We start from the raw sequence: 27522 nt of genomic DNA on the forward strand, positions 1-27522 counted from the left end.
GACACTTTTAAGTTTGTCTAGTTTTGTCTTTGACAAAAGATATCAACAGCAATTGAAGTATTCAAACTTTACGCAGAAGGTGCACCTATGTGGCAGGATTTACAGAAGTTGAGCCCTCTTTGAAATCAATGGAGCTGGGTTTTGTAGGCTTCTGATACCACAAAAAGTGCAACTGGAGGGTAACTAGGATGAGCAGAGCCGGTTTTCAGGAGTCTGCCTTCCCCCAGACGTTGGCTCTGTGCTGGTCAAACCCTGCATGAGGTGGCCAAGATGATCCCTTGTGCACAGCTAAAGAAGAGAAAGGGATGCTCGTGAATGCAGCAGCTGTCTGCTGGGAGAGACACCTCGTTTAATGGGAAATTAAAAAAAAAAAAACCAAAAAACAAAACAATAGAAAAATCAATCTCATCTGCCAAAACCAATGCTAGTTGTGTCCTTGTAAGCTACGGGTAAAGGAAACTGGGTTTTATGAAAAAACGCCCGGGGAAGATGTTTTCTACTTTGCCCTTAAATGACCACAAATTTCTGCTTGTGTTTGAAGGGCAGAAACTTTAGGAAAAATCCCTAAGGACTGCAGCCTGGCCAGGACACAACTCCCCGTCAATCTCAGTCCCGCCGGGCACGATAAGGGATCTCCCGGTGAGGGCCGTCCCGGGTGGAGCAGGAACCAGGCACTGGAATGCGCTCGATGATTCCAAAAGGAGTCACCTCGGGAAAACCCTCCAATCCTCCAGAGCTGCACTAGCCTGCAACGCTTTACACGGCCAGGGAGATGCCAGGGGAGAGACTGGGACTAAGAAAATTTAATAATTTGTGTTTTAAACAGGGTTTTGTCAAGCCCCTTCGTGAAACTCGCGGCCTGTCCTGGCCCTTGGACCCAAAACCACGCAACCGGGATCACCTGCCCAGCCTACAACCGAGCACTGGGGGATGAACTGAGTGATGCAGGGGAGCCACCCCGCTCCCGGCACGGCCACCAGCGGCCCCATCGCTTCTCTGCCACGTCAAAAACAAGGTAAAGAATTAGTTTTAAACCCGCACTCCGTGAGGGCTGAGGCGCCACGGCCGCCCCCGGCACCCCCCGCGTGGCGGGGCCGCGGCGCCGCCTGCTGCTCCCCCTAGCGGCCGCCCCGCGCCGCGCCACGCCCCGGCCCCGCCCCCCGTGACGTCCGGCCCCGCCCCCGCGGCTCCGCCGCTGCCGCCGCGACTTGAGGGGAGCGCGCCGAGCTCCGTCCGCGGCCGCTCCGCCACAGCGCAGCGCCCGCTCCGCACCGCGCTCCGCTCCCGGCCCCGCCGGGACCGCCGCCGGGACCGCCTCCCTTCTTCTGCGCGCCTCTCCGCAGGTAAGCGCGGGGTGACCGCTTCTTCTCCTCCGCGGGACTTGCGCGGGTCGGGGGGCGCGGAGAAGGAGGAGGATGCGGAGGGAAGTTTGGGCGCGCTCCCCGCACCACCGCCCGGAGTGCGGGCACGGCGCTGCGGCGGGGAGAGCCCGCCCGCCCGCCCTCCCTGCCGGCGGGGTGCGCGGCGCGCAGGAGCGCAGAGGGCTCAGCCCGCACATCTGGAGCGCACCCGGGGGTTCCCCGAGCCGGGCGTGCGGTGCCGGCGCTGCCCCGGCCCCCGGAGAAGGAGGCAGCGCAAAGCCGCGCTGCGCGGGGGCGGGAAGCGGCGCGGGGGACCCGCAGAGCAGCGCCCGCGCCCCGCGGCGCTGGGACCCCGGCCGCGCGTTCTATCGCGGATGGTTTGGGGTGATCCTGCGCGTACCCCGCATCGCTCCCACGGCTGAGGAACTTCCCCCTCCCTCCATCCCTTCTTGCTGCATCTATTAAAAAAAAAAAAAAAAAAGGAATCGAGGCGATGCGTTCGCGCCCCTGCGCAGCGCTGTCCCCCGCACCACAAAGTCTGCGGGCGAGAAGATGGGCAACAAAATGGTTGCACAGAAAGAATGCAACAGGCCCAAATTCCCGCCCCGACGCCCCACTTTCTTTGGGAAGAAGGGCTGGCTGCTAATCCTCCTGCCATTCCGTAGGTCCTCGCCTAGTTCTAATCAACTTTTCAGCTGTTTTCAGTGTATTAAGTGTTTGTGTGCCCTCGTACAGGCTAATTAATTTATAAATGGCTTGCAAATAAATAATTCACTATGGTGCACACCTCATCTCTACGTGATTCTGAGCTCAAAAATCGTTTCACGACTGCTGGATGTGCCAAAATCTTTTTGTTTTAACCCTTTTCCTCAAATGCAATTAGGAGCTGCAACTTAGTTGATCAGCCAGAGCCCAAGTATTCCTGCATTTCCCAACGCAGTGGTCTTGCTTCCCAGCATCTGCCATGGCTCACAGCAAGCAGGCACAGCTTTCTGATTTTGGGGTTGGTTGGCTGGTTCTTTTTTTGGATTCCTGCTTAGTTTCCAAGCTCATCCCCTTGGTGAATAAAAGCTCAGCTCTTGCACAGACAGCTGCCTTTCTGGCTCAGTCCTGCTCTTTGAGGTCGCCTCAATTTTAATCTCTCAGACCGCAAAGGGGTTTGAGCTCAACCCTGGCACATCCAGGCAAAGTTGCAAGGAGTGTTGCAAACGCGAGGACGAGTGTGTGTAATTAACTAATTCATGGAATGCTGTTACCGACGGGTTATTAATTCGGGCTGAAGGCAAGTCGCTTCCCTTCTGCAAGGGATCAGTTCTGGTCAGTTAACACAGTACAGTGGAGTATTTTCTACACCAGATTCAAACCAAAATGCAGAATTACTTTACAGTTAAATCTTACTCCTGCACATTAGCTGAATGCATTTTCACTTTGCCTGTTTGAAATAAGAAGATTCACATTTTGCATTTCCATGTACATCTTTGAACATTTTCAGCCTCTTTGTATAAGACTTAAAAAAAACAGTTCATTATCCTGACCTCAATTTCCTTGTCTAAAATATACTGCCCAGAAAGATAGAAGCATCAGTTATGCTCCCCATCTATTGCCTGGGGATATGGCATCTTAATGAACATTTCTTTGAATTAGACTGAAAAATGCACTTGTCAATTCAAGTGTATAAAGAAAATAATTATTTGCTATAAAACAGAAAGATCAGTCTGTGTTTTCCTTGTCAATATATGCCACGCATTAGGTCATACTCAAGAGCTTTCAGTGCCCTTCCCTCCCTCAAAAGAAAACCCACCTTCAAGTTTGCTTTAATTTATTCCAAACCCATACAATACAGCCCTGTTTAAGATAGGGTTTCAAATATTTCATAAACAAAAGGTATACCTGGGTTTACAGAAAGCCAATTATCTTGAAATACACTGGGTTTATTCTAATCCTACTTCATGCTGCTATCAAGCTTTTTTATTTTTCCATCCACATTTAATCACTTCTAAAAGCTGTATTTTTTCCTGTCTTCTGTGCTCCTCCTGTATACCAGAAACAGCAACAGCCCTTGGAATATATTTTAAATGCTATTTCTCTTTTTTTTTTCCTTTTTGTACACTTATACCATTTTAACTAGAGAACAACCAGATAAATACTGCAAGTAATCAGCATGGGAAATTCTGTAAACTCTCTGGAAGAGTGATTAATTTTATTTTTTTATAACTCCCTCCTTTGCAAGCTGCCTCTGTTTTTCTCAACAGGAGACTTTGTTGTAATTAAAGCAGAGAAGACTGGACAGCAGCAAAAAACATCTGACTTGTGGCTCTTAAAAGCACAGGTTTTGTAGCATGTACCACCCCCCAGTGGGCAAAAAACTCTGTAGTAAACTCGCAGAGAGCTTTGATCTCCAGAAATAAAGTGGATACATTTTACAGGAAGAACGAAATAAAGATGAGTTTCTGGGTTGGGGTTTTTGGTGTTTGTTTTGTTTTGGGTTTTTTTTTTCCTCTGTCACCAGTAGCTAAAAGTTGTCTGATATTGTGTAAGGCAATGGTGACTAATCAAAGCAATTGCTGGAGTTTGCAAACTTTGCAGTTGCAGTTATTTGAAGTGGCTGCAGTTGGGAGATGGCCATCTTCGTCTCCTTCTAGCAGGAAGCATGGATGCTAATGGCTAGTTAGCTCTTAAGTTTTTTCCTTAATCACTTCAAAGCGCAGGAATGCACGGAAGAATTAATATGTGATTGCTTACATTTCTTTTTAAAAGCAGCCAAATACCACTCAGGGCAGGAATCTTGAAAAGTGTTCAGTACATATCTTATGGCGTGACTCTTTTCTGCCTTTCATGAGCTGTAAGAATTCAAACATTCTTACAGCTTCACATTTTTTTCTAATTTTTTGAGGAGCAAAGTTAGTAATCAGGAGATGAGCAAACAGCTGCTTTAAAAAGGAAAGAAACAAAACTACTGAAACTTTATCTAGTGTTCAAGTAATGTTTTTACATGTCGGGAATTTTGTGCCAGAAACTCCCTATCAGGTATAATTCTACCTAAACTTGTCAAGAGGGGAAAACCAGATTTTTTCCCCTTGAAACAATGGCAGCATTTGTTCTCTATTCTTTTATTTAATGCCCAGACAAGTTACCTCAGCAGCAGCTCTCAGAAAGAAAACCTAGAAGCCATAATTGGCTAAACTCAAAGAGAACTAAAACACAAACCAAAAATCCATTGCAAAAGACCCCCCCACAAAGTGTTTTATTAACGTGCAACCTTTCCTGCAGCAGAGTAGTCAAAACAAGAGAGTGAGAAGGAATAAAGTAACAGTCTGGGTCTTTTCAACCCAGCATCTTCAAAACTAGGAAACATTTTAGAAGTAAACTTCAGAAGAGAGCCACTCTTAGTTCATTTCCATCCTCTACAGCAAATACAGGTTTGGCTGATCTTGGGTGTGGAGTCAAGCTTTTACTCAGAATTCATTTCTAAGTCAGATTTACTTGCATTTGAGGGAAGATCACATAAAAATTTGCATTTTTTAGGACACTTGAGTTAGACTTAATAAGACACAAGCAGTATTATTCCTACTGCTCAAGAAGTGCGAGCAAGTTTTCTGCAAGTGAATGAAATCTCCAACAAAAAACAGTAACAAATTTCACTAACGGGCAGTGCTACAGTCCGACTGAAGGGCTCACTCTCACTTTAACAAACTCCTTTGCATTTTTTACCCCTTGGAGAGACAGCTAGAGGACCTTCTGCTTGCCTAGCGCCAAACAAAAGGCTGGGGCACCTTCCTGAAATCCGATGATCGTGGAAATTGCAGCTCCTAGACAGGGTGCTTAGAAAGCATTTTGCTGTCACTATCAACTAACCCTGAGTAATACACTTAAAGAAAACAAAGTGTGGACATTGTTTTAAGTGTAGATTAGCACTGTGGAACTTCTTTAAAAAAGAAAAAAAAGTTGGTGAAGCTGTTTAAGCTGCAGCATGACTTTTGTAAGCATAACTATAAGCAGTAGATGGACTTCACAAGTATTTTAAGAAATAAGCACATTTTGTGTTTCTGGTATGTTTCAGATTCTAAACAAATACAGAGCTAATTCTGGAATAGAAGTACCCTGGTTAAGCAAATTGGCTTATCAAGTATGTATATTCTAGTGGTGGCTTTGAATAATAGCTTTGTCTTTTACAACCTAAAAATACCTAGTCGTTTCCCTTTCCTCTGTTGCTTTGATGTTAAGAAAGAAGCCACTGAGCTACCAGAGTTACTGCTGGAGAACACAGAGCTAGATTAGAAATTCAAATAAGCATTGTGTGACCTCAAGTGAGGCAGGTCTTGATTTTATTCACATTTTATATTAGCTTGGAAAGAAATCTTTGACACTCTTTTTAGAAAGAATCCAAACTTTTCAAATATACCACAACTATTTATTTTGTTAAACCATTGGCTGCGAGTGCAGCTGGACTCCATACTTCAGGGTAAATACAATGTTCTTATTAACTTTTTTTTTAATAGCTCAACTTATGTGGAACATTTTAAAATTGCATGTCCCCTTGGCTGTACCACAGCAGTAAGTCCACATGCAAGGTCCACACGTTCCTGGTATCTCTAGTAATTCACTAGCTTACACAGTCCCAGGAAAACTAATTTAACCATGTGGTTCAGAAAAGTTCAGGAAAACATTCAACTTGGAATAAAGAGCAAAAAGGCTGCTGTTCAGTTTTTCCAATGTCACTTTTGTTACCAAAAAACAAGGACTGATTTTTGTATTTAAAAATTATTAGCACAGTTTGTAAAATCTGGTCTGCTCAAAAATAATGGCTTCTTTCAAAACCATGTGTCCATGAAGCCTCCCAATCTGATGCTGCAGAAACCTGGACACAGTGTCTGTACCAGTGGGGGTCACTTTTCTTTTCATCCTGCCGGATCAGCTATAATGACTTGGTGTCAGGGAATATTTAGAGACAGCTCAAGAAGGGGAAAGTTGGAGCATGGCAGCACGATTCCCTTCTTCTCTGTAGACAGATCACTGGAGCCTTTGATATGCAAAAACATTGTTTTCAGCTATAGCTTGAGATATGAAAGGGAAGTGCAAGATATCAAACAATCAAGACCTGAAGAAAACTATTCTAAGTTTAGAAAAGGGAGTGGGGGGTATAGTCTTAATCCACATTTTTGAAACAGTGTCGTCTTCTCCAAAGAGACCTTTTCTTTTTCTTGCTCTTGTTTTCATGTAATTTTGAGAGAGAGGATAAAAAAAATTCCAGGAGCTTAATGAGCTTTAGCGCTTTCATTTTAATCCTACACATTACTGCTATTATAATAGTGGCAATAAATGAAGAGATGACTATCAAATGAAGCACAGAGGAAACAGTTTATGTGCTAGAAAGGTAAAATAAATGAACTTGCTGTGTGCATGTATCTATGTAATGTATGCATACTAGAGCCAACGTTTTGCTTAATACTAACAAGTTTTTTACAGCTCAGAGTTCTAAAGAAAATTTATGATTTTAAGTACTTAAAAGTTATTGTAGCCTTCAAAGGCCTATTAAAGGAATTTATATTCGTATTTCACCATACCCTTCCAGAAAATACTTTCTATCACGACTTCACATTAGTTCCTAAGAGACACCATTTTTTTCCTACAGCTGTTAAGTCATTCTGTATTTCAAAGTTTTAGGAATAGGGCCTGGGCTTCTTTCCCCAAACACTTGAGTAATACAGAGCAGGAAAACTAGACACTAGAGGAATACAGAGCTTTTTTGTTCCATTTCATAATGATTATATAATTTACCCAAATTACATAAGTTACTACTAAACATGCATTCCCTTCTATTCTGAAATATGGCCACATAGATTGTGTTTTTGCATTAAATAAAGTATACATAAAAATAGTTATTTATGCCACCGTGGGGGTCTCTCATTTTGAGTTCTTTTTTTTTTTCCCATTGGACAACTGCTGAAAACAAGATGCTGAAAACAAAGCTCAGGGGAGCATGAAAGCAGCAGCAGGAGAGAACAGTCTTTTCCACTCCCTCACTAGTAGTCACACCATCTCTCAAATGGGGGGCTTTGGGTTTTTTTTTTTTAATGGTTAACATTTTTCTGTGAAAAAGAGCAGCAGAATTTGTATTTATTTAAATATATCACTGCATATTCTGTGTTGCTGTAAGGAATATGACTGGTCTGTTTCATAACAGACCTGCAACAAATTGCAAAAGACAGTTTTAAAACAGAGAGTGCTTGTGTTTAGGTCAAGTATTTTACAGAGGAGCAGAAGATGCTCTAGTTTTGCTCCCAGGAAGGCAGCTAGGCAAGCATTACTCAGCACACTGTTCTTGCCAAGTATTTTGGTTCCAAGGATTGTGCTCAGTCCCTTGGACAAACGTGATGTCACAAAAGGGAAAAGCAAGTAACACGTTCAGGATTTTTTTCATTTCATATTTAACCACTTTTATTTCAGACATGCTGCCTACAAACTCGCTGGGGGGCTTGGTGTCTCACTGGATACTTTATGCAGTAGTGATACAAAGTAGCCCAAGTTAAAAATGCTGTTTAGAAAAAAATTAGCATTCTGTAAGAAATACAAATGAAAGAAATAACAGTTTTCTTCTTTTTAGAAATTTTACAGACTAAACCCACCTATGTATTGCCAAAAAGCAGACACAGATGCCAGGCTGGTCCCTAGCTCAGAATCAACATGCTGCGAGTGGGAAATATATTCATACAATACTTTGGCAGAAATGCTTTCCCTCTCACCCAGTAGCTAGTGAAGAGTAAGTAGCTCCTTTTACACTTAAAACCAAGGAGAATATCATCTATTTACCAGGAACACAAAGCAAGCAACCATTTTGGCCTCCTCCAAGGAGGTAGTACTGGCATTTGACATCAGATGAAAAACATAATTTACAAATATTTTATTACTCTCTGCCTTTAATTTTCTACTGAAACAAGGGAAAATACAGTTCCAGCAAAACTGCAGTAACATGAAACTACACAGCAAAAGATTTTTTGAAAGAGCTTTGTTGATTTTGCTGAAATACCAATGCCTTGGGGAAACAAGGTGTGCTACTCATGTACAGGGGATGCAGCCCTTAAAACTAGTGTGCACCAGTTGTTATTAATTCAATTTTTTTTTTGTTTTTACTTTTGCAGGACATTAGGAGTTCGAGGAAAGCTTTCAAAGGGCAGTTTTCTGGGAAGGAAATCATATTTTTGTGGGGGTTTTTTATAATGAAGAAAACCATCTGAATTGCCTGATGTTTCTGTGGTAAAGTAACTTGCATTCTTGCAGCACAGGAGGAATTCTTTCCTGCATTACAAATTTGGAAGAAGCGTTAAAAAGTGAGAGTTGGAAAATGGTTCTCTGAAAAAGGTGTGGATGTATCAGGATGTAGCTACTGTACAAAGGTCATACTTGGATAATTCTGGATAGGAAAGAGCATCCCTTTCCTGACCTCCTGAAGAGGCTGCAATCCTTCGAGCCTCAGCAATGAATGGTTTCTATCACGCGGCACTAAAGTTCCCTCCTCTGACTACAACGCTGCACAGAAGAGTTTGTAAGAGTTACAAAGAAAGTAATTCCTGCTAAAGGCATTAAACCAAACAAAAGAGGCTCTTCATTCACAGACTTTACATGAGGACTAAAATAGAAGGAAGCTGAAGCTTTTCTACGCTGGGGCCTGGTGTGCTTATGTACCATGATAAATCTTGGTTGGAATGCTCATTGAGTATCGTGCCAGGAGCCAGGAAACACACACCACCAGCGAGGACCATCTGAGTAAACACCATCGAGAGAAAACTGCTTCATGGAGTAAACCGTAAGAGTGACTGGGCAGAAAGACATCCCTTCACTGGATATCCTCAAGCACAAAATTTACTCATACCTTTAAATACGGTAGGATCAATATAAATTTATTTTCCTTTTCACGCCTCTGAGAATAAAGTTCAATTAATATATGAACCCATAAGAGAAAAGGTCATGACACCGCTTAATGCATAGGTCATCTTGCAGGAGTTCTCACAACCCTAATTACAATGGTAATTGAATTATGTTGTCTTAAAAGCTATAAAAATGCTAATTACCTGAGCTCAGTGTACAAACACACTACTAATGCAAAGTACAATCTCAGTCTCAAGAGTTAATTTCTACTATGCTAGTAATAAGATGAGAAAATGTGGTTAAACCTGCCAAATAGACTCTTATGAGTGTGCTACTTAGTAAGACGACTTTTGAGAATGACAAATATTTAAACATGAAATTAAGCATGTAATGAAATATTTCATCCAGTGAACTAGAAAGCCATAGCTCTACCAGTTACCTCCCAGTTGTAACATTCACCTTTCTGAGCAGTCACTTAAGCTTGAAAAGCAAGCAAAATAGTGTACAGTGTTTGTAAGTTACACACTGTGAAGTTGAGCACTGGGAAAGACTTGGGAAAATGTCTTCACTGGCCCTCACTCTTTTGTCTGCATTTTATGCTTTGCTTTTAGGGCTTTTTTTGAACTTCTGAAATAGCTACCACTAGACTTGTGGGTTTGGTAAGGGTTTTATAGTTCACTTAAGGGCTCCTGAGGAAGTTAGCTGGCTTAGGAATTACTTCTTATCTTTCAGATATAGAATGATTTACTTGAACTCTGGTGTGACTTCAGTTCTGTTCTTATCTGGTATCTGTGAACAAAGATTGTCGGTACACATGAAATGGGAAGGAATCCTTAGAAAGAGTCTTGTTGCTTAAGCAAAATAATTCACAGATCAGGCATACTTGATTATATTATTTTCAATCACTATGCAGAATAACCTATTTAGTTAATTGAATTAGTACAAGTAGCAGAATTACTGATGTAAGGAAAAGAGAGTAAAATGCATCTACGCACTTGAATTTTGGTTTAATGTGTGTTTCAGATGTCTTCTGTAATGTTGATTTTTTTATTGTGGTTTCTTCACTGATGATCTGGATAATTTTGTTTGTTTGGTTTTTTTAGATTGTTGAAGATCAGAACTGTATAGAAATCTCATCATTCCTGACCATGATTAGTGTTACCTGGAGCATCTTCCTAGTTTGGACTAAAATAGGGCTGTTACTTGACATGGCACCTTATTCTGTTAGTGCCAAACCATGCCCTTCAGTATGTCGCTGTGATGTGGGTTTCATATATTGTAATGATCGCGATTTGACGTCTATTCCTACAGGAATCCCAGAGGATGCAACTACCCTCTTCCTTCAGAACAATCAAATAAATAATGCTGGGATTCCTTCAGAACTGAAGAACTTGCTTAGGGTGGAAAGAATATATTTATACCGCAACAGCCTAGATGAATTCCCCACTAACCTCCCTAAGTACATTAAGGAACTGCATTTGCAGGAGAACAATATAAGGACCATTACTTATGATTCACTTTCAAAAATTCCTTATCTGGAAGAACTGCATTTGGATGATAATTCTGTTTCTGCCGTTAGCATCGAGGATGGAGCTTTCCGGGACAACATCTATCTCAGACTTCTTTTTCTCTCTCGAAATCACCTTAGCACCATTCCCTGGGGTTTGCCTAAAACCATAGAAGAGCTACGCTTGGATGATAATCGTATTTCCACAATTTCTGAGCTGTCCCTTCAAGACCTTACAAATCTAAAACGCCTTGTTTTAGATGGAAATCTTCTAAATAATCATGGATTAGGAGACAAAGTCTTCATTAATCTAGTCAATCTTACAGAATTGTCATTGGTCCGCAATTCACTCACAGCTGCACCAGTGAATTTGCCGGGAACAAACCTAAGAAAGCTTTATCTCCAAGAAAACCACATCAACCGTGTGCCACCCAATGCTTTCTCTTACTTACGGCAGTTGTATCGACTAGATATGTCCAATAACAATCTCAGCAATTTACCTCAGGGTGTCTTTGATGATCTGGACAACATCACTCAACTTTTTCTTCGCAACAACCCTTGGCACTGCGGGTGCAAAATGAAATGGGTACGTGACTGGTTACAGTCGCTGCCTTTAAAAGTGAACGTACGTGGACTGATGTGTCAGGCACCAGAAAAAGTACGTGGAATGGCTATCAAAGACCTCAGTGCAGAACTGTTTGACTGTAAGGACGATAGCGTGATAAGCACCATCCAAATCACTACTGCAGTACCAAACACGTTATACCCAGCCCAGGGACACTGGCCCATTTCTGTGACCAAACAACCAGACGTCAAGACTCCCAACCTAAATAAAAACTACAGAACCACAGCAAGCCCGGTGCGCAAAATCATTACAATATTTGTGAAATCCGTAAGCACGGAGACTATTCACATCTCCTGGAAAGTTGCACTACCAATGACTGCTTTGAGACTGAGCTGGCTCAAGATGGGTCACAGCCCTGCCTTTGGATCTATAACTGAAACTATAGTTACAGGCGACAGAAACGACTATTTGCTCACGGCTCTCGAACCAGAGTCACCATACCGTGTGTGCATGGTTCCCATGGAAACCAGCAACATCTATCTCTCCGACGAAACGCCCGAATGCATCGAGACCGAGACGGCGCCTCTTAAGATGTACAACCCTACCACCACCCTCAACCGGGAGCAGGAGAAAGAACCTTACAAAAACTCCAGCTTGCCCTTGGCCGCCATCATCGGCGGCGTGGTGGCGCTGGTGGCCATAGGGCTGCTGGCCCTGGTCTGCTGGTACGTGCACAGAAACGGGTCCCTGTTCTCCCGGAACTGCACCTACAGCAAGGGACGCCGGAGAAAAGATGACTATGCCGAAGCGGGAACCAAGAAGGATAACTCCATCTTGGAAATCAGGGAGACTTCTTTCCAGATGATACCAATAACCAGTGACCAAGTGTCCAAGGAGGAATTTGTAATACACACCATTTTCCCACCTAATGGCATGAATCTGTACAAGAACAGCCACAGTGAAAGCAGTAGTAACAGGAGCTACAGAGACAGTGGTATTCCAGATTCAGATCATTCACACTCATGATACTGAGGGACGTGAAAGACTGGTTTGGGTTTTGTTGGGCTTTTTGGGTTTGTTTTGTTTTTTAAAGAAAACAAGAAAAGACTGACTTAACAGTTGCTGTTCTACTGCAAAACACTGGATTAAAAGACTGACAAAGCAATGTACTGTACATTTGCCATATAATTTATATTTAAGAACTTTTTATTAAAAGTTTCAAATTTCAGGCTACTGCTGCGATTAATGTAGTGGGGATACCTGACCACAATTCTATATTTTAGTATTTTTTAGTAATTTGTACTGTATTTTCCTTGCTAATATTGAAGTTACAGACCATTTAACTTTTGTGTTCTACTGAGTAAGATGACTTGTTGACTGTGAAAGTGAATTTTCTTGCCGTGTTGAGCAGTCAGAACATTCATCTGAGATCCTTGTAAGTGTAAGCACAGGTCATTTTTCACTTTGGTATCAATAAAATAATGTCGAACCTGGCAAGTCAGGAAGATCAAAAAGTGGTTACAAAAACTCACAGAACTTCCAGTGTTGGGTCTATTAAATCTGTAAACCACAACAATATTCAATAAACAAAAATGTGTGTAGTAATGGGCAATATCAGCTGTCTGGATATATCCATTCAACAGTAGTGAAATCCAGTTTAAATGAGAATAATCAAATTGATGATATGCATGAGACTGAAGCTTTTGGCAAGCATTAAAAAAAAAAAACCTGTAATCCCTAGAGGAAAGCATAATCAAATTCCTAACAAAGAAATTCAGAATAAAGTGGTAGGCTCTACAAACCAAGGGGGTAGATACAGTTCAGGAATAGTCTTTTTGTTATCAGAATCAGTGGTCTGTATATTACAGACAAAATAGTGAGGGATGCTCACAGGCATTTGGGAGACAAAGGCAGGAAGACAGAGACAACACTTTGAAACTGCTTTGAAAAGAGAAAGGGCTGAAAGTGCAGTTTCGCAAGAAAAGAGAGCAGGACAAAACCCAAGGCAGTAAAAGCAAGGTCTCAAAAACTGTGGTCCCAAAGGTGAGCAGACAAATGGAGAATGCAGCTATCTGAAGCATATATGAGTCTGTGTTCAGTATAATGCTGTTACAGTCAGGAATACTGCCCATTACTGTCACAGTTATTCAGAAATTCCTTGGAAAATCTGTAAGGTAACATGTTTCTTTCTGCCTTCCTGCTGAACTACAAGCTATTTCATGTTTAAACCCCAAGCCACTCTTTGTTGCAATAATCATTCTGTTCAACTAAAAACCAAAGTGCTTTGTACGCCCTTTGGCCAGTCTTGTGTGTGCCTTGATCCAACACTACATGTATCAAGCTTTTAAAAACTAAGAAAAAAGGAAATAATAAAATACCCACCTTTTCATATGTAACTTAACTATGAAAAATACTGGTCTTATTCATGAATGAAGTTGAAAAACTACTTCAAAAGTATGCTGCACCTCTGCAGTGCTCTGATAAGAAACCCACTCGGAAGCTACTACTTCTCAGGTCATGAGCTTCACCTCTCTCTGTGTTCAGGTTAACAGTATTACCCTTGCAGGTTTTCTTCTTTTCTCTTGGACAAAAAGTTTTCACAACAGCAAACAGTGTGAGCAATGAAAGGGAGGGAAGGCGTGGAGTTACAACCCTCTGAAGTAGAGGGTTTTTTTAAAAGAAACAGCAGATGAAAAAAATTAATATTTCAGACAATATCTCAGACAAGAAGGAATGTATACCAAATGCAGTTTCATTCTGTAAGAATTTTAGTGGTGCTTGGCCTGTTTCCGTAAGAGTGGTAAAGAATGAGAGATGAAGAAAGAGTGACCAACACTGAAACAAATGGTTTTAGCGATCAGCCTTCAAGTGAATCTCCTACCACGGACCCATCTAACTGCACAGAGCCAAAATTTCCACTGACACACATTTTTTTTCATCCTCATTTTCCAGATGTGCTTAGGGAAGTTCCTCTCCAAACTCCCTGTACCATGGAACTGCTGACACATCACTTTCAGAAATGTCTCCTGCAGTTTCCGAGCAGTGGAGGCATGCAGCACTGTGCTTCCTTACTGACCTTGTACAAACCGTGTCTCCTTTGCATGGAGCACTGAATGGATCCCTGGAAGGGGGAGTGTAACACTCAGCTCAGTGCAATGCACCAAACAAGACTGTTTTGCTCTGTTGTCCCTTCAGGTGCCAATCTAGGGAAAGGCAAGAAGGCCAGGACTGAGCATGTGAAGCCTCATGTGCAAAAGCTTCCCAAGCAATGAGCAGGGAAGGAAAATGACACAGAGGGACTGGACAGACCCGTTCCTTGTCTACACTCACACAGGGGCATCCCTGATATCTGAGCCCATGAAATGGCTGGGTCACTGGCAAGAGAGCTTAGTTCTTTGCCAGAAGTTCTCCAGTTACAAAATTAAACAGGTTTTGTTGGATTTTCAAGCTATTTGAAAACCTCCGTCTCAGTTGGCTCCAAATTTATGTTGTGAAAAAGGTAAAACAACACTCAGTGAGTACTTTGCCTTCTGAGGCACCTAAGCTAGAAGTGCCTGGTAATGGTATGTACCAACTCCAGTGATGCCACACAAGGTCATAAGGGTATAAAAAAGTTGGCATTTAAAGGGAAAACTGTATGACAGTCTTAAATAAAATGGCTTTTTTACGTGACATTTTTGCCTGTGAGGCAGTAGGGTACAAATCCAAAGCAACTTCAGTAAATCAACCCAGTTGTTCCTACTTCACCTTTCCACCAGCAAGAGTGAAAACCTGGACAGGGCTCTGTCTTTCTCAGGCAAGCAGGTCAGGCTTGCAGGAGAGCTGGTGCCCTCTTACCACATGTGATGTCAGTGCAAAAAATGGCACACGAGTGTACAAGACCTTCCTCGGGTTCTACAGAAACCTTTACTCCACACACATGATGTTAAAATTAATTTGGCAAGTGAAAGATTGCTTTCAAACTAAACTGTGTGTTTTTTCCTTTGGCTATTTATACAAAGTTCTGTTCCTCTCCATGTCAGGCCAATCTCTTCAAGACTGTGCTTATCCTTGTGCTGCAGTTGCTGCATGCAATGCTCCCCAGCAGCATCATAAATCCCTTCAGCTAGACAGGTATATATGCAGGCAAAGCAGATTACTACAGTAGGCACTTTATTCAAGATGTTGATCAAATAACATTAACCACATTAAATTTATCTCAATTTTAAAATTCCATGTTATTTCTGTGTACTATCCAATATTTAATTGTGGAGCAAGAGGTGGGATTTTTTTCAGTGTTGCCTAAACCCATGTGCAGAGTTCACTTGATCAGTACTCTCCATATTCAAATACTATCTTTTACATTCTTCATCATTGTCCCTTTTTAAATTTATATTGCTATCCTGAATTGCCCGTAGTTCTGTTTTAACCTGAAAGCTGTCTCCAAAAACACCCCGGTACTTTGGAAACAGTGTTAATTTTGTCTCATCTTGGCACCTTCCAGAACAAGAGCCAGGAGGTGGACTCAGTGATCCTGATGGGTCCTTTGAACTCAGTATATTCTATGATTCTATGAGAAACTTGCTTCATTTATAAGCTGTTATTTCCTAGCTTTCTACCAGAGCCTGATGTGCAGCAACTGTTGGGGTTTTTTGATTGTTTTTTTTTTCTTCTGGCTTTAACAAAGTACCAAATTCAAAGTCTTATGGTCTTGGAACACAATTTCCATCTCTCCTGCTAATGCACTAGTGAGCATGCAAGCTATCTTGTGCCAATGCTGTACATATTGAATGTAGAGCAGCAAATGCAATAAAGCAAGAGCAAAAGTAATAAAGGCTTATTTGCTATTAAAATAATTTACTGATGACATAATGCACTAAAGCATATATACAGACTTCACTGCTAAGAGGATAAAATTTTGTACATTCACCTGCAGCTAAAGTTGGATAAGATCTTCAGAAGTGAGCTGGCAGATGCCATCTGCATCAATTTATCCAAACCACACTTGTTTGAGATAGTTTTGGGCAGAACCATAATTTACATGGGTACTCTCCACTTTCAAAATGCCTTAACCTTACTTCCAAACCCATATATTGTTTCAGCATCACCCAGGGACTGGTCTTTGTTTAATTAACTGTTTCTTTACTGATACCAGAACAGGCAGATCTTCAAGCCACAAGCCAGCACTTAACCATCAGTGATTTATTTTTCAAATCATGAAATTACTCCCTACCTGAGGAGCTTTCATCTTCCAGACTAGCCCAGAGTGGTTCTATTAGAGAGAAAAAGCTCATTGACTGAATTCAGACATCAGAATTCTACTTTTTTTTTTTTTTTCTTTGCAGATGAATTTAATTTTGGGGTGGTAGATAAGAGTCCCACCCTTGTGATGAAATTAAAGCCCTTTCAAACACTCTGAAGGTACAGCCATGATACAGGTATTAAATTTTGGACACAATTGCTTTAAAAGTCTTCTTCTGATAAACATGAATGTTTGATTTAATAGTTCTTTCCTCAAATCATTGTCTGCTTCTCTCAAAAAAAAACTAGAACAAAGCAGAACGTGAATCTCAGTAAAAAGGGTGATAAAGCGAGGCTCAAAACAAGCATCACCTTGTTTTCTCAGGACAGGATATCAACTCAGATACTCAGAGCATGGTAGTCTTTAAGTGATGCCTGAGGAGCATTTCTCCCCTGGGGGAAACCAAGACACTTCAAATGGGTGTTAAATAATCACTCTGGATTTTTGATGGTCTAAGACAAAGGCATACAATACATATTTTGGCAACCAAGCAGATGTCTGTCATGCATGGACATCAAAAATGCCCTGTGCCTGAAACCTGCAGGTCAGGACTGCAGATGTGAATTTCCCAACTTCAACTGCTTTTCACAGCCCCTTTTTGTTTTCTTAGGATGAAAATTTAATGGAGTCACAGTATAAAACCCACTAAGATTAACAACATGAGCTGCAAACATCTTTTTGATATCTGAGGCTGGACCTTCTAAGCTTAGCAAGAACTCATAAATAAGTTATAAAAATAGACGGATCTTAATAGGGCTAATTAAATAATCTGACTTGTTCAAGCTGGTTGATAGTGTTCATATAGGCTGATACTCTGTCCTGAACAGCCCTCTTAAGTCATCAAAAACAGGGAGCAGATCATAGCCAAGTGCTAGCACACGCTTCTGTCCCCTGGCTGAGCTTAAGGAATATCTATCAATAGACAGAGCTGTGGAAGGTCTAATTGTTCCAACTCGAGGGGCTGCACCATGTTCTTTAATCACTAACTGTGGGAACATCATTTACAAAAGGATGAAATTATGCACATTATGCATAATTTAATGCCCCTAATTTATGCAAAATATTTAAAAATTTATTTAGCTCAGAACTGCACATCCAATTTATGTAATACTGCTTTCCTCCAGCAGCCTTAGTCCCTGACAAATGCCTACTAGGAAACTGGCTTTCCACATGAAAACAGATGTTTTTTGTGGATGTGGGGATCAGTTTTGTTTAATATTTTTTCTGATCTTCTTGTTTTTCTTTTTTAATTAGGAACAATAAATGATTTTACTTTAAGTTTTTAATGGGATAATGGTTGATAATTTTAAATTAATACCCTCAGACACTACAGGTGCTGGTGTGATAAAAGATTTCCCCACAAACTCTGCTTTCCCATCTCACCTCACAATAATGCTTTCCAGGGTTTAACTTGAAGCCTTGCTTTTATTGCAAGGATTGCAAAAAGGCAATGAAATCTGTTTTCACTACTGTAAGATCAAAACTAGGGACTTACAAATTTTGAGATGCACACAAGCAGTTGTGTTTACATAATGCAGGTGTGGCTTAGAAGCAGCATCTTTCAGGCTAGATTACACACAAGCAGCCACAGCAAATCTAAGCCTTTGTCCACCTCTGAGCCTGCTGTATTAACAAAATTTCCTGCATGACTAGACCAAGCATCAGCATCTTCAACAGGCAGTACATGAAGGCCTCCTTACCCTACATATCATCTTCAGCTACTGGTTTGTGTGTGTGGAGTTAATTTGGCTTCCTTAAGTGTTGTTTTTCCTTGGATTCAATGAGGAAGTACAAAAGTAACCATTTTTAAAAAGGTAAACCCTTCTACCAAGGAATGCTGACAAACCAGAGGATTTAAGAAATTATGTTCTAACTGTTATTCCAGAATTACATCCCAAATACAAGCCTGTGTAAACCCTACAAACTTCCTGATGGTGTGTATAATACGCTCACCCCCTGTTTAAGCTGTTTTACAGCTGTTTTACATTTAATGGACACGAGTTATTTGCATTGCACTCCTCCTCAAACTGTTTTCATTTTCTACACAGTTTGAGCATGGACAGGTACAGAATCTGTGGTATTTTGTTTGTTTACCTGGTTCCAGTAATCTTCTCAAGAAACATTAAGACACTTATTTCCAAAGCCTGATGGAATAAATTACTGCCCACGAGGAACATGAGCTCATTAACAGAAAGAAAGCCATATACAGGGAAACGCTAACCCAGTGAGTAAATACAATTTTACAGCCTTAGCTGATAACACAGAACCTCTGCCTAATGTCTTTAAAGCAATTATTTTACCTTATGAACTCCTTAATGGCATGTAACCCACTTCATCCTCTAAAAACTTTTTCATTTCTCCCTGAAACAGAAATGGCATACAACATGCTAAAATAAAAATTAAGAAAAACACCACGGTACTGCCTGCTCTTGGAAATTTTTCTGGTTGCTGAAATTCAGCACTTTGCAGCCAAATGAAGCAGTCAGGAGAATATCACTGGGGGAGCTAAATTGCTGACCTCATGCAATTTCCTTGGATAAAGGAAAAGAAGACAGCAGTGGAACTGTGTGTAAGACCTCACCAGCTCAGCCATGGCTGTCTCAGACAGACCCTCACCTCTCCCAGTCACGCACCTTGGTGCTTTTGATTACAGGAAAATTTTTAAGTACTTTTAAGGGTCAAAATGTTGAGCACCTACAGGACAACCACCATCTCTAGGCTCTTCTTTCTATTATGTTTTTTTTCCTTTGTTAATTAAATAAAGCTCATTGAGAGCATTTGTTCAGTAACAGGACTGTTATGCATGTAAAACCTCTTCATTACTAATCGCTCTTGTTGACACATAGTGGAATAGTGCTGAACCCTCTTTAAATAGTTTTCATTTAAATCCAGGGCAGGCACATCACAAATTATTTTCCCTGGAAATCTCCACTATTTCCTGAACTTACAGATACATGATATTAAGGGTGGGGGCAACAAGGTAACAATATATTCCTAAGAAGTTGCTCTTACCACTGTTGCTTTTCCATGTTCCATATATGAGTTTTAGCCCAAATAAACAAGATCAATTAAAGAGAATTTTGGAGGAGAAGTGCAATAACACAAAAGCACATTTCTACTACTGAGAATTGAATTATGCAAAAAAAAAAAACAATTACTTTGTTTATCATAATTTATCTGTCTCAGGAAATGCTCAAGTGTTTCATTATCTGCTGGCCTAGGGACAGAGCTGCACTGATCAGTGTTCCTTGGGTACAGACAGAGGCATTAAAAGGAGCCAAATACACCTGAACAAAACTAATAGGGACTGGTTTTGTCCAAAAATAAATTAAAAAGTCCTAAATTTCTGTGTTTTGTCCAAAACATTTTGTCCCTAACTCTGAAATCTATTACTATCCTACACTAGTCTTTAAAAAGAAACAAAAAACAAACAAATAGCTTATCTTTCAAGCATGGAAAATGTGATATAATGCCAAGCTTTACCTATAAATAAGCTTTAAAGGTTTTGTTTATATGACTTCATACTAAATGCTATGATGAGCACATGTTTACTGAGGACCTCCCCAGTGTTTTTCAATACATGTTCTGCACAGAAGTAAATGGCCAATCGTGCAGTACAGGTCCCACCCATTTTGCCTGTGTTGTCAACTGACTTCTTTAACACTTATATAATTTTAGTCATAAAATACTAGAAGTTAAAAAAGTGGTTTATGAAAAATTTTTTAGGGTCTTGGAAATGGGAGAGAAAAAAGAAAATTATACTAGGATGCTAATTAGATGAAAAAGGGTGCTATTGTATGCTGCAGGGAGATTTTCCTTGTTTCACTGAAAGGAAAAAAAAAAACCCTAAACTTCCACCAACTCAGCTATTTTGACAAAAGGACCTATGGAGCTGCTCATGCAAGAAACACATCTTGTTCCCAAAGCAACCACACCACTTTGGGGAGGGAGGGGAAGAGTGTGTCTCTCTTTGATATGGATTTGAAGGTGATGTCCTGTGTCCCATGAAGGAGCACCCCGCTGGTACCGTCGGTATAAATTGGATTGTCTTAATATCCATTTTAAACTCAACGCTGGTATTGCTGCAAAACTAGGGAGCAGAGCAACCCAGTCTCAGGGACTTCAAATAAACCCCCAAACAAATCAAAAAACAACCAACCCTGCAAAATCCTCAAAAGGCACCTATCAAAGTGATTTCAATCCAGTGATCCGGTACACAGTCAAAGGATGTAAGCTCTTCTAATCCCACTCTTTGAGCTCCTCCAGGCTCCAGCTCCCGTTGCCATGGCCTGGCTGACACCTCCTGCAAAGGACAGGAGCGCGGTGCCTCCTGCACAGCCTGACGGCTGCTGGCTGTGGGTTTACACACTGCAAAAACAGCTTGGGAGGCAAGGAGCATGAGGAGCACCCATTCCAGTCTGGGAGGTTTTATTACAATGAGTTCAGCTCCAGGCAGGCTGCCGTCACCAGCATATTTCTGACAGGAATTTTGGTTTTCCTCCACAGAATACCTAACACTACTGAAAGGACCCACTGCTACATTAGATACTGCTGGTTTATTTAGATAAAATAAAATTTAAAATTACCTACTGTTCTCCTTTGTGCTAATAAAGACTAATTTTATCCTTCAGTATAATCCCGCCAAATCAATTAAAACGCATTCAGCGGGTTGAAAGGATACTAGTGAAGTATTAACAAAAGCCTTGTTTGGATTATGCAAAATTCTGCAGACTGATTTCTATGGCAAGGATTTCTGTGGCAATACTTTCAGGAAAAGAAAATAAATCTAGCTCTTCAAGATATTTCTTACTCTGTTTTGCTCAGCAGCTCTAGGAAGTTATTAGGTCAAATCCCCACAACACTGACCTCTTTCTGAGGTTTGCAAGTCAATATGTAAGTGGTGATGGAAGTCTCCCCTAGTCATTCATGGAAATCTCTACAGTGCTGCTATAAACTTGTGCTTAAGGATAATAAATAGGAAAATGTCTTAGAACAGAAGCAGCTCATGTCTGGGTATGCTTGTGTGCATCACTGTCAGCTGAGGAACCCATCTAGGACATGCCTGTGCCTTCCTGGAATGAAGCAGAATTCCTGAGGATCGGGAAATGAACCATGCTAGGTGTCAGTGGGGGCCTGGAAACCTGCCAAGGCATGTGTTCCCATGTCTCACAATCAGCTAAAATGCCACTATGGAGGGTAAAAAACAATTTTTCCCCCACTGAGAAGGAGCTCCAGCAGGTGCTCTTACCTGTGCTAGATCTAGTCAGCAGACAGTCAATACTGCTTCCTTTGCAAAAAAAACCCCATTGGGATAAACTTTCATCTGTCAAACAAGCCAGGGATCATGTTTTCTAGTGCTTTCACATTTGTAAGAAGCTGCCTCTGACATCTCCCCCCAGGGCTTGATCATACAACGAAGGAAAAGTAGAGAATTTTAAAGACACTGGCAAGCGTTTGGTCTTTCAAAATGTCATCGCTAATCTCCACATCATCCAGCCTGCTCAGTAATCAAGATAGAGGAACTGTACAAGTGCAAATTAGTGTCACTTATGTCCTGAAAGCAAGTAAGAAAGAGGATATGGAATAAGTATGCCCAAAAGCAACATCAAATTTATTCTCTATTATATCAGATGAGAGATTTACTGAAGTTTACTTCACCTTACACAGAAAAAAACCCCAAACAAACATGAAGATATCTCCATGACATTTACCATCTGGCTGAGCAGGTTAGTGCTGTATTAAAAGGATGCTGTACAGGCTCAATAGCAGTGAGCACAGGGAGGCAAGGCGTGGTCCTGAGCTCCCACAGCCATTTTCAAACATTTCCAAGATAGAAGACATGTCTTCTGCAAGATTATTTTTTTCTTTTGGGTCCATTAACACAAAAATTAACAGGAGCACCGGGGTTATTTTAGGACATTATGCATCCCAACAACCTGATATGAGTGAACAGAACAGATTTATGGGGGTCACCAGTCCAGGTGCAGGACAGACATCTAAAAGCAGCTCTGTTATCAGTCCCAGGATGCCACATGCCAGCCTGAAACATCTCTCTCTTTCAAAGGAGGGCAGCGGCACTGTGAGCCCACGGATGAGCAACTTCAGCACAGGACTCAGAGAGCACATGAAAAACTGCCAATGTTTCCCTGAGCCACTGAAGCACAACAGGGAAGCAGCCAATTCATACGTGGGCACTAGGAAGTTGTCCAAGACCTTTAAACTCCTATTCTTCTGGGAGCTGACCCAGATTTGACAATTACTCTAAGGGTAAAAAAACACTACTACTTAATACCTGCGGTATACGATTATATGCTGATGATGCAGGCTCCTTGAACACTGCAAAGTGCTGGGGGTATTTGTTGTTAAATCAATGGTTTTGCAGGAGTAATCATTGTATCTGCCTAGGAAAAAACCTCAATATTTCCTATATGGGGAAAAGCAACAGTGTAAATTGCAGGTATTTCACATTAGAAGAAAACTAGCAGGCAAAGAAAAACAAACACCACTTTGCCCCACTCCTCCAACCATAGTGATCAACTTACACATTCCAACTTTATTTAAAAAAACTGAAAATCTGTGTCCAGAACAGTCTTTTTTAAAAAATGTGCTTTGTAAGGTCTTTTTGGTAACATTCTTCCTTTACTAATGATTTTTAAATGTTCTTCTAATCAGCTTGAAAGGGACCAGTAATTTTTGGCTCAGCTGTAGCAGCAATAGAAGGAATCAGCACAACATGCCAAAGGAATGTGAAATGTACTAACCAGATATAAAGTCAGCTACACAATACTGAAATCCATGCAAGTCCACATCAGATTGTCTAACACTGCACAATTTGTGATATTTACTCTGCCATTCAAGAACACTCTTTACAGGACACTTACCCTGATCTCTCAAAACCACGTTACATACATAGCCATAGTGCAAATGGGAAGATTAGTGCTCTAAATCTATTCTCCATTTTATTTGAAAGTATAATGTATAAAAATAAATGTTATACATAATATAATTAATAAATATAATAATAAATATGAATGTTGTTTTATTATATTAATACATGTAATTATAAATTTGTGTAATTTTTCCTTTTAAATTACATTTCATTAATCTTTGTCCTTTAAAATAAAGATGCAAGCATATGGCCAGATATTATTTTGTATACAGCATCATCATTCTTATGAGAAAATTAATAGGTCTTCCAAGCAATTTTTGCTAAGCAGCCAAAAGTAAAGAGTGAGCAAATTACAATACTAATAATAATTTATTAAGGTACTTTCAAATGCTTTCAGGTACTCTTTTCTTTGTTTGCAGCATTGGAGGACCATTTGATGAAGCAAAACTGCAGATGTTCAGCCCTTTGTTTACTAAGGTAACTGCAGCTAAAAACTAAATGGAAGTGACAGCACCAGGGCTACCTCGCCTTGCCAGCAGCAAGGCTGTGCTGGAGCAGTTGGAGGAAATTAAACTGTGGAAACTCTGAAGGATGACATTACTGGGGGGCTCTGCAATTCAGACTGGCAAGGAGGAACCTTGGAGAGCTGCCACCAGCTCCCTTCTATGAACCACGGTGTCCCTTTCCCACTGTGCTGTTTTCTGGGCTGTACAATATGTTTTCCTAGACCTGCCACCCATATGGAGACTTGGACACGTTACACCAAGTCAGTCATACCGGCCACTCCTGGTATAAGCCAAGCCAGACACATTTATACCTCTGTCTGCATTAACTCTGCTGCTTTTTGAGGAGGTGACAAAACTCTGCTGTGCAGCAAGCAGAGGTTCATCACAGCTAAGTCAACATCCTATGGGTTCACAAGACAAATAAAAACTCTCAACTTTTATTTGCAGGTTGCCCTGCAAAATTCTCTCATTACAGACACATCTGTTTCACAGCAATTTTCTATTTTTTTAACTTTCCTAAAGCAAGTGCTTATGAAGGCAAGTGCTACAATGCTTGGTCCTGATTGATCAAAGCTGGGTTTTTTGGGTTTTTTTTTTTTTTGAATCAGATCAACTGTTTCACGCTGTTGAAAATAAGAGAACAAATCCCGGCAATATTTTCTATTTCCCACTCCTACTCTTAGAAACAAGTGTGACATTTATAACCACAGAGTAAAAAGCTCATTAATACTCTACACTGACCTATTAATAAGGGTTATTGGCTTAACACAATAGGAGACATTCTCGTGGAAAACATGCAAGGAAAGGAGAGAACAGCTCAAGATAAGCCACCTCTCCACAAACAGGCTCAAAGGATGAGATCATTAAATAACAGTGTTAAAAGCGTCCAACATTTTTCACCTCCTCTCTGCTCATTTCAAAACTAGCTTAAAACCACAGAATAAAAGCCCAGTGAACACCCCAGTACATTTTAAAAGGCAATTCTCTCTCAAAGGCCTGATAGCAGGCAGGGAGTGGGAGAAAGGTTTATTTTAGTTGAGCTAATCTGACAGACTGGCACCTACTCAGAGGTGTTGGAAGACGTCTGGCGCATCCACACACCCACCAAGAGCAGCACTAAATTCTTAAAGAAGACAGGGCTGCCTATGCATTAAGTTCCCTTTTTTAAGTACTTCTCCCTCGAAGCTTTGTTCTTCCTTTTCAAAGAAATCATTTAAAGCAAGCTCCCAATAAATGTGCTCGGTGGGGGAGACACTTTCAACACTTCACCTTGGGGTTTGCCAAAACTAGCAAATGCTCAAGGCACCAAAAAGGGTGAGAAATCACCTGCCTGCCCAATGAAGTGGAGTCCATATTCACATCCCATACAGCCTTTAAAGCCATCCTTTAGCTTAAATAATTGTGGTTTCCTTGGGTTTGTTTCCTACCAAAACAATCCTGGTTCCCCTCAGCTTATGTTTTTCTAGGCTGAAGCCAAGCTCTTCCGGGCCACTGGTAAAATGCTGGCTGATCCTCCCATCATTATCCTAATTACCCTTCCTTGACCTGTGGCTGTTTAAACTCATCTTCCTAAGTACAGATAGGACACCTTCATTCTTTACTTCTCCCAAATGGTGATGTTGAGCTTATAGAAAGAATTCATATCATCCATGCTTAAGCACACAACATTCTCCTGAAACCAATTAATGGCAGAAGAAAGCAGTTCTTCTCACTTAATAATCCAGTCCTCCCCCGCCTTGCCAGTGTCTCTCAGCTTTGGAGTTGGCAAATTTATTTAGCAAGCTTTTAATTCTTCTGTAAAGGCTGCTAATGAAAATATTAAATAAAGCACGATTTGATCTTTGAGGAGCTCCAGCAGTACCTTTGCACAAACTTGCAGCGATAAAAAGGTTATCAGGAATGACAGCATTGAAAGACTCCAGTCTTTAAAGGTATCTTAACCACCTCAAAAGCCCTTCTTGCAGGAGACAGGATTACCATGATGCAATCAAATTATGTCTAATTATCTCAAGTATTTTGAGCATTTGTGCCAGCCACCCACCCCAAAGAAAAACAAAAACTGAAATAACACTGACATGCACAGACGCAGCAAGCCCAGCGACCACTTTTACTCAAACTAACCCAGAAAGAAGGTCAGTGTCATCATCTCCTAGTTCCCCCCAAGATGTCCCTCTCATCCATATGAAGTTGCTTTCATCATGAAACAGCTTGCAAAGCACAGATCCCCTATGATACTGCAATTAGCTAATTTCCTATACTGATATCTCTTATACAGTGAACAGCATTTTAATTAATTCTTTAACTATATATTCCTCCAATAGGTTGAACCTTAATTAAAATTAGAAGTGCCTGATAGCATCTTCTTATCTGGTTACAGACCCATTTTTTTAAAATTTGCGGTGATGATATCGCAACCACATTAAAAGGAATACATATTGAATTTTATGTTCTTTCAGTTCAGCATAACACTAAGAAAATTAATTCAATCTGCATTTCCACTCACAGAATCTGTCTCCTGCTTCAGTAATAAATATTTTTGCTTTGTTTCAAACACAAATTTTACAAAACTGTTTTAAACTTTGCCCTGGGCATGTCTCTGCCCACCAGAGATCTGATGATGCTTAATCTCATATTTCATTAGTTATTGCTTAATTAGAACCCCATTTGAAAAAAGTTGAATAAAAATGGACCATTTAATTATTGTGAGACATGAAAGAGGCAGAAAGTTCTTTGTAATCCAAGCTGCTCCTCAGCAAGTTTTTATCATGTTTATCACAGACATCATACGTGACTTCACCATCTATCTCTCTCTCAGCTCTGCATCTCCTGATGCAGCTCTTCAGTCAGCACATCTGCCACTACTCCTACATTCATCTTCACACAGCTCCCCTGGCATCAGGGAATGCCACAATCCTGTGGCTGGGAGACACGTTCCTGCAGCCCAGGATCACCACCACCAAACGCTTCCCAGGCCCCACCCTGTGCTTTATCACACTTTAAACTGAGAGACCAGCACAGCAACCAGGAGAATAACTCCAGCACTGTTGTTCAGCTGTGAGAAGTGTGCAACTAAACAGGAGGTCTTTTCAAACCTAGCAGGATTTATCACAGCTCTAAAACAAGCAGGGCTTCTTTGGTACTAGCACTACCTGTAAATATTGATTAAAAAACGAAAAAAGTTTATCCTGAGTCCCTCTAAACTGCAGCCTTTTCTCTTTACAGCCAACCAATTAACAAAACCAGCAAGTTTACAATGCAAGTACAGAATGACCAAGTTAGTAGCTATTACATGCACAACTAAACACCCAATTGTATTTCCCCTTGTTCAGGAAGCATTTACACACGAATGCCAAATTATATTCTGTTTTCAGACTTGGGCATCCGAGTATAATTTCAGCTTCCCAATATAAACAAAATGTGCTCAAAACCTTCAATTTATTTGAGGAGCATTGACAAATTTCAGTCATGTCTGAAACCACTATTTGAAATGCTTATTTGTGAATTGTAAATTGAATTGTTACTGCTCTGTATTATGCAAATAGCCAAA

The 27522-nt window shown here is 40.8% G+C and overlaps 2 protein-coding genes across 7 annotated transcripts in view; one reads left to right on the forward strand and one right to left on the reverse strand.

Moving 5' to 3' along the window:
• The window catches only part of MACROD2 (mono-ADP ribosylhydrolase 2), an 841176-nt gene that overhangs the window by 729675 nt on the left and 83979 nt on the right, over positions 1-27522 (reverse strand). The gene's annotated exons all lie outside the window — the stretch shown is intronic.
• On the forward strand, positions 1178-13700 carry FLRT3 (fibronectin leucine rich transmembrane protein 3). The gene is made up of 3 exons (XM_064415408.1): positions 1178-1343; positions 8501-9242; positions 10331-13700. Exon 3 carries the CDS (start codon positions 10376-10378, stop codon positions 12323-12325), a length of 1950 nt encoding a protein of 649 aa, XP_064271478.1. The 5' UTR covers positions 1178-1343; positions 8501-9242; positions 10331-10375; the 3' UTR covers positions 12326-13700.

Source organism: Passer domesticus, chromosome 3, assembly GCF_036417665.1.
Source record: "Passer domesticus isolate bPasDom1 chromosome 3, bPasDom1.hap1, whole genome shotgun sequence".
NCBI lineage: Eukaryota > Metazoa > Chordata > Aves > Passeriformes > Passeridae > Passer > Passer domesticus.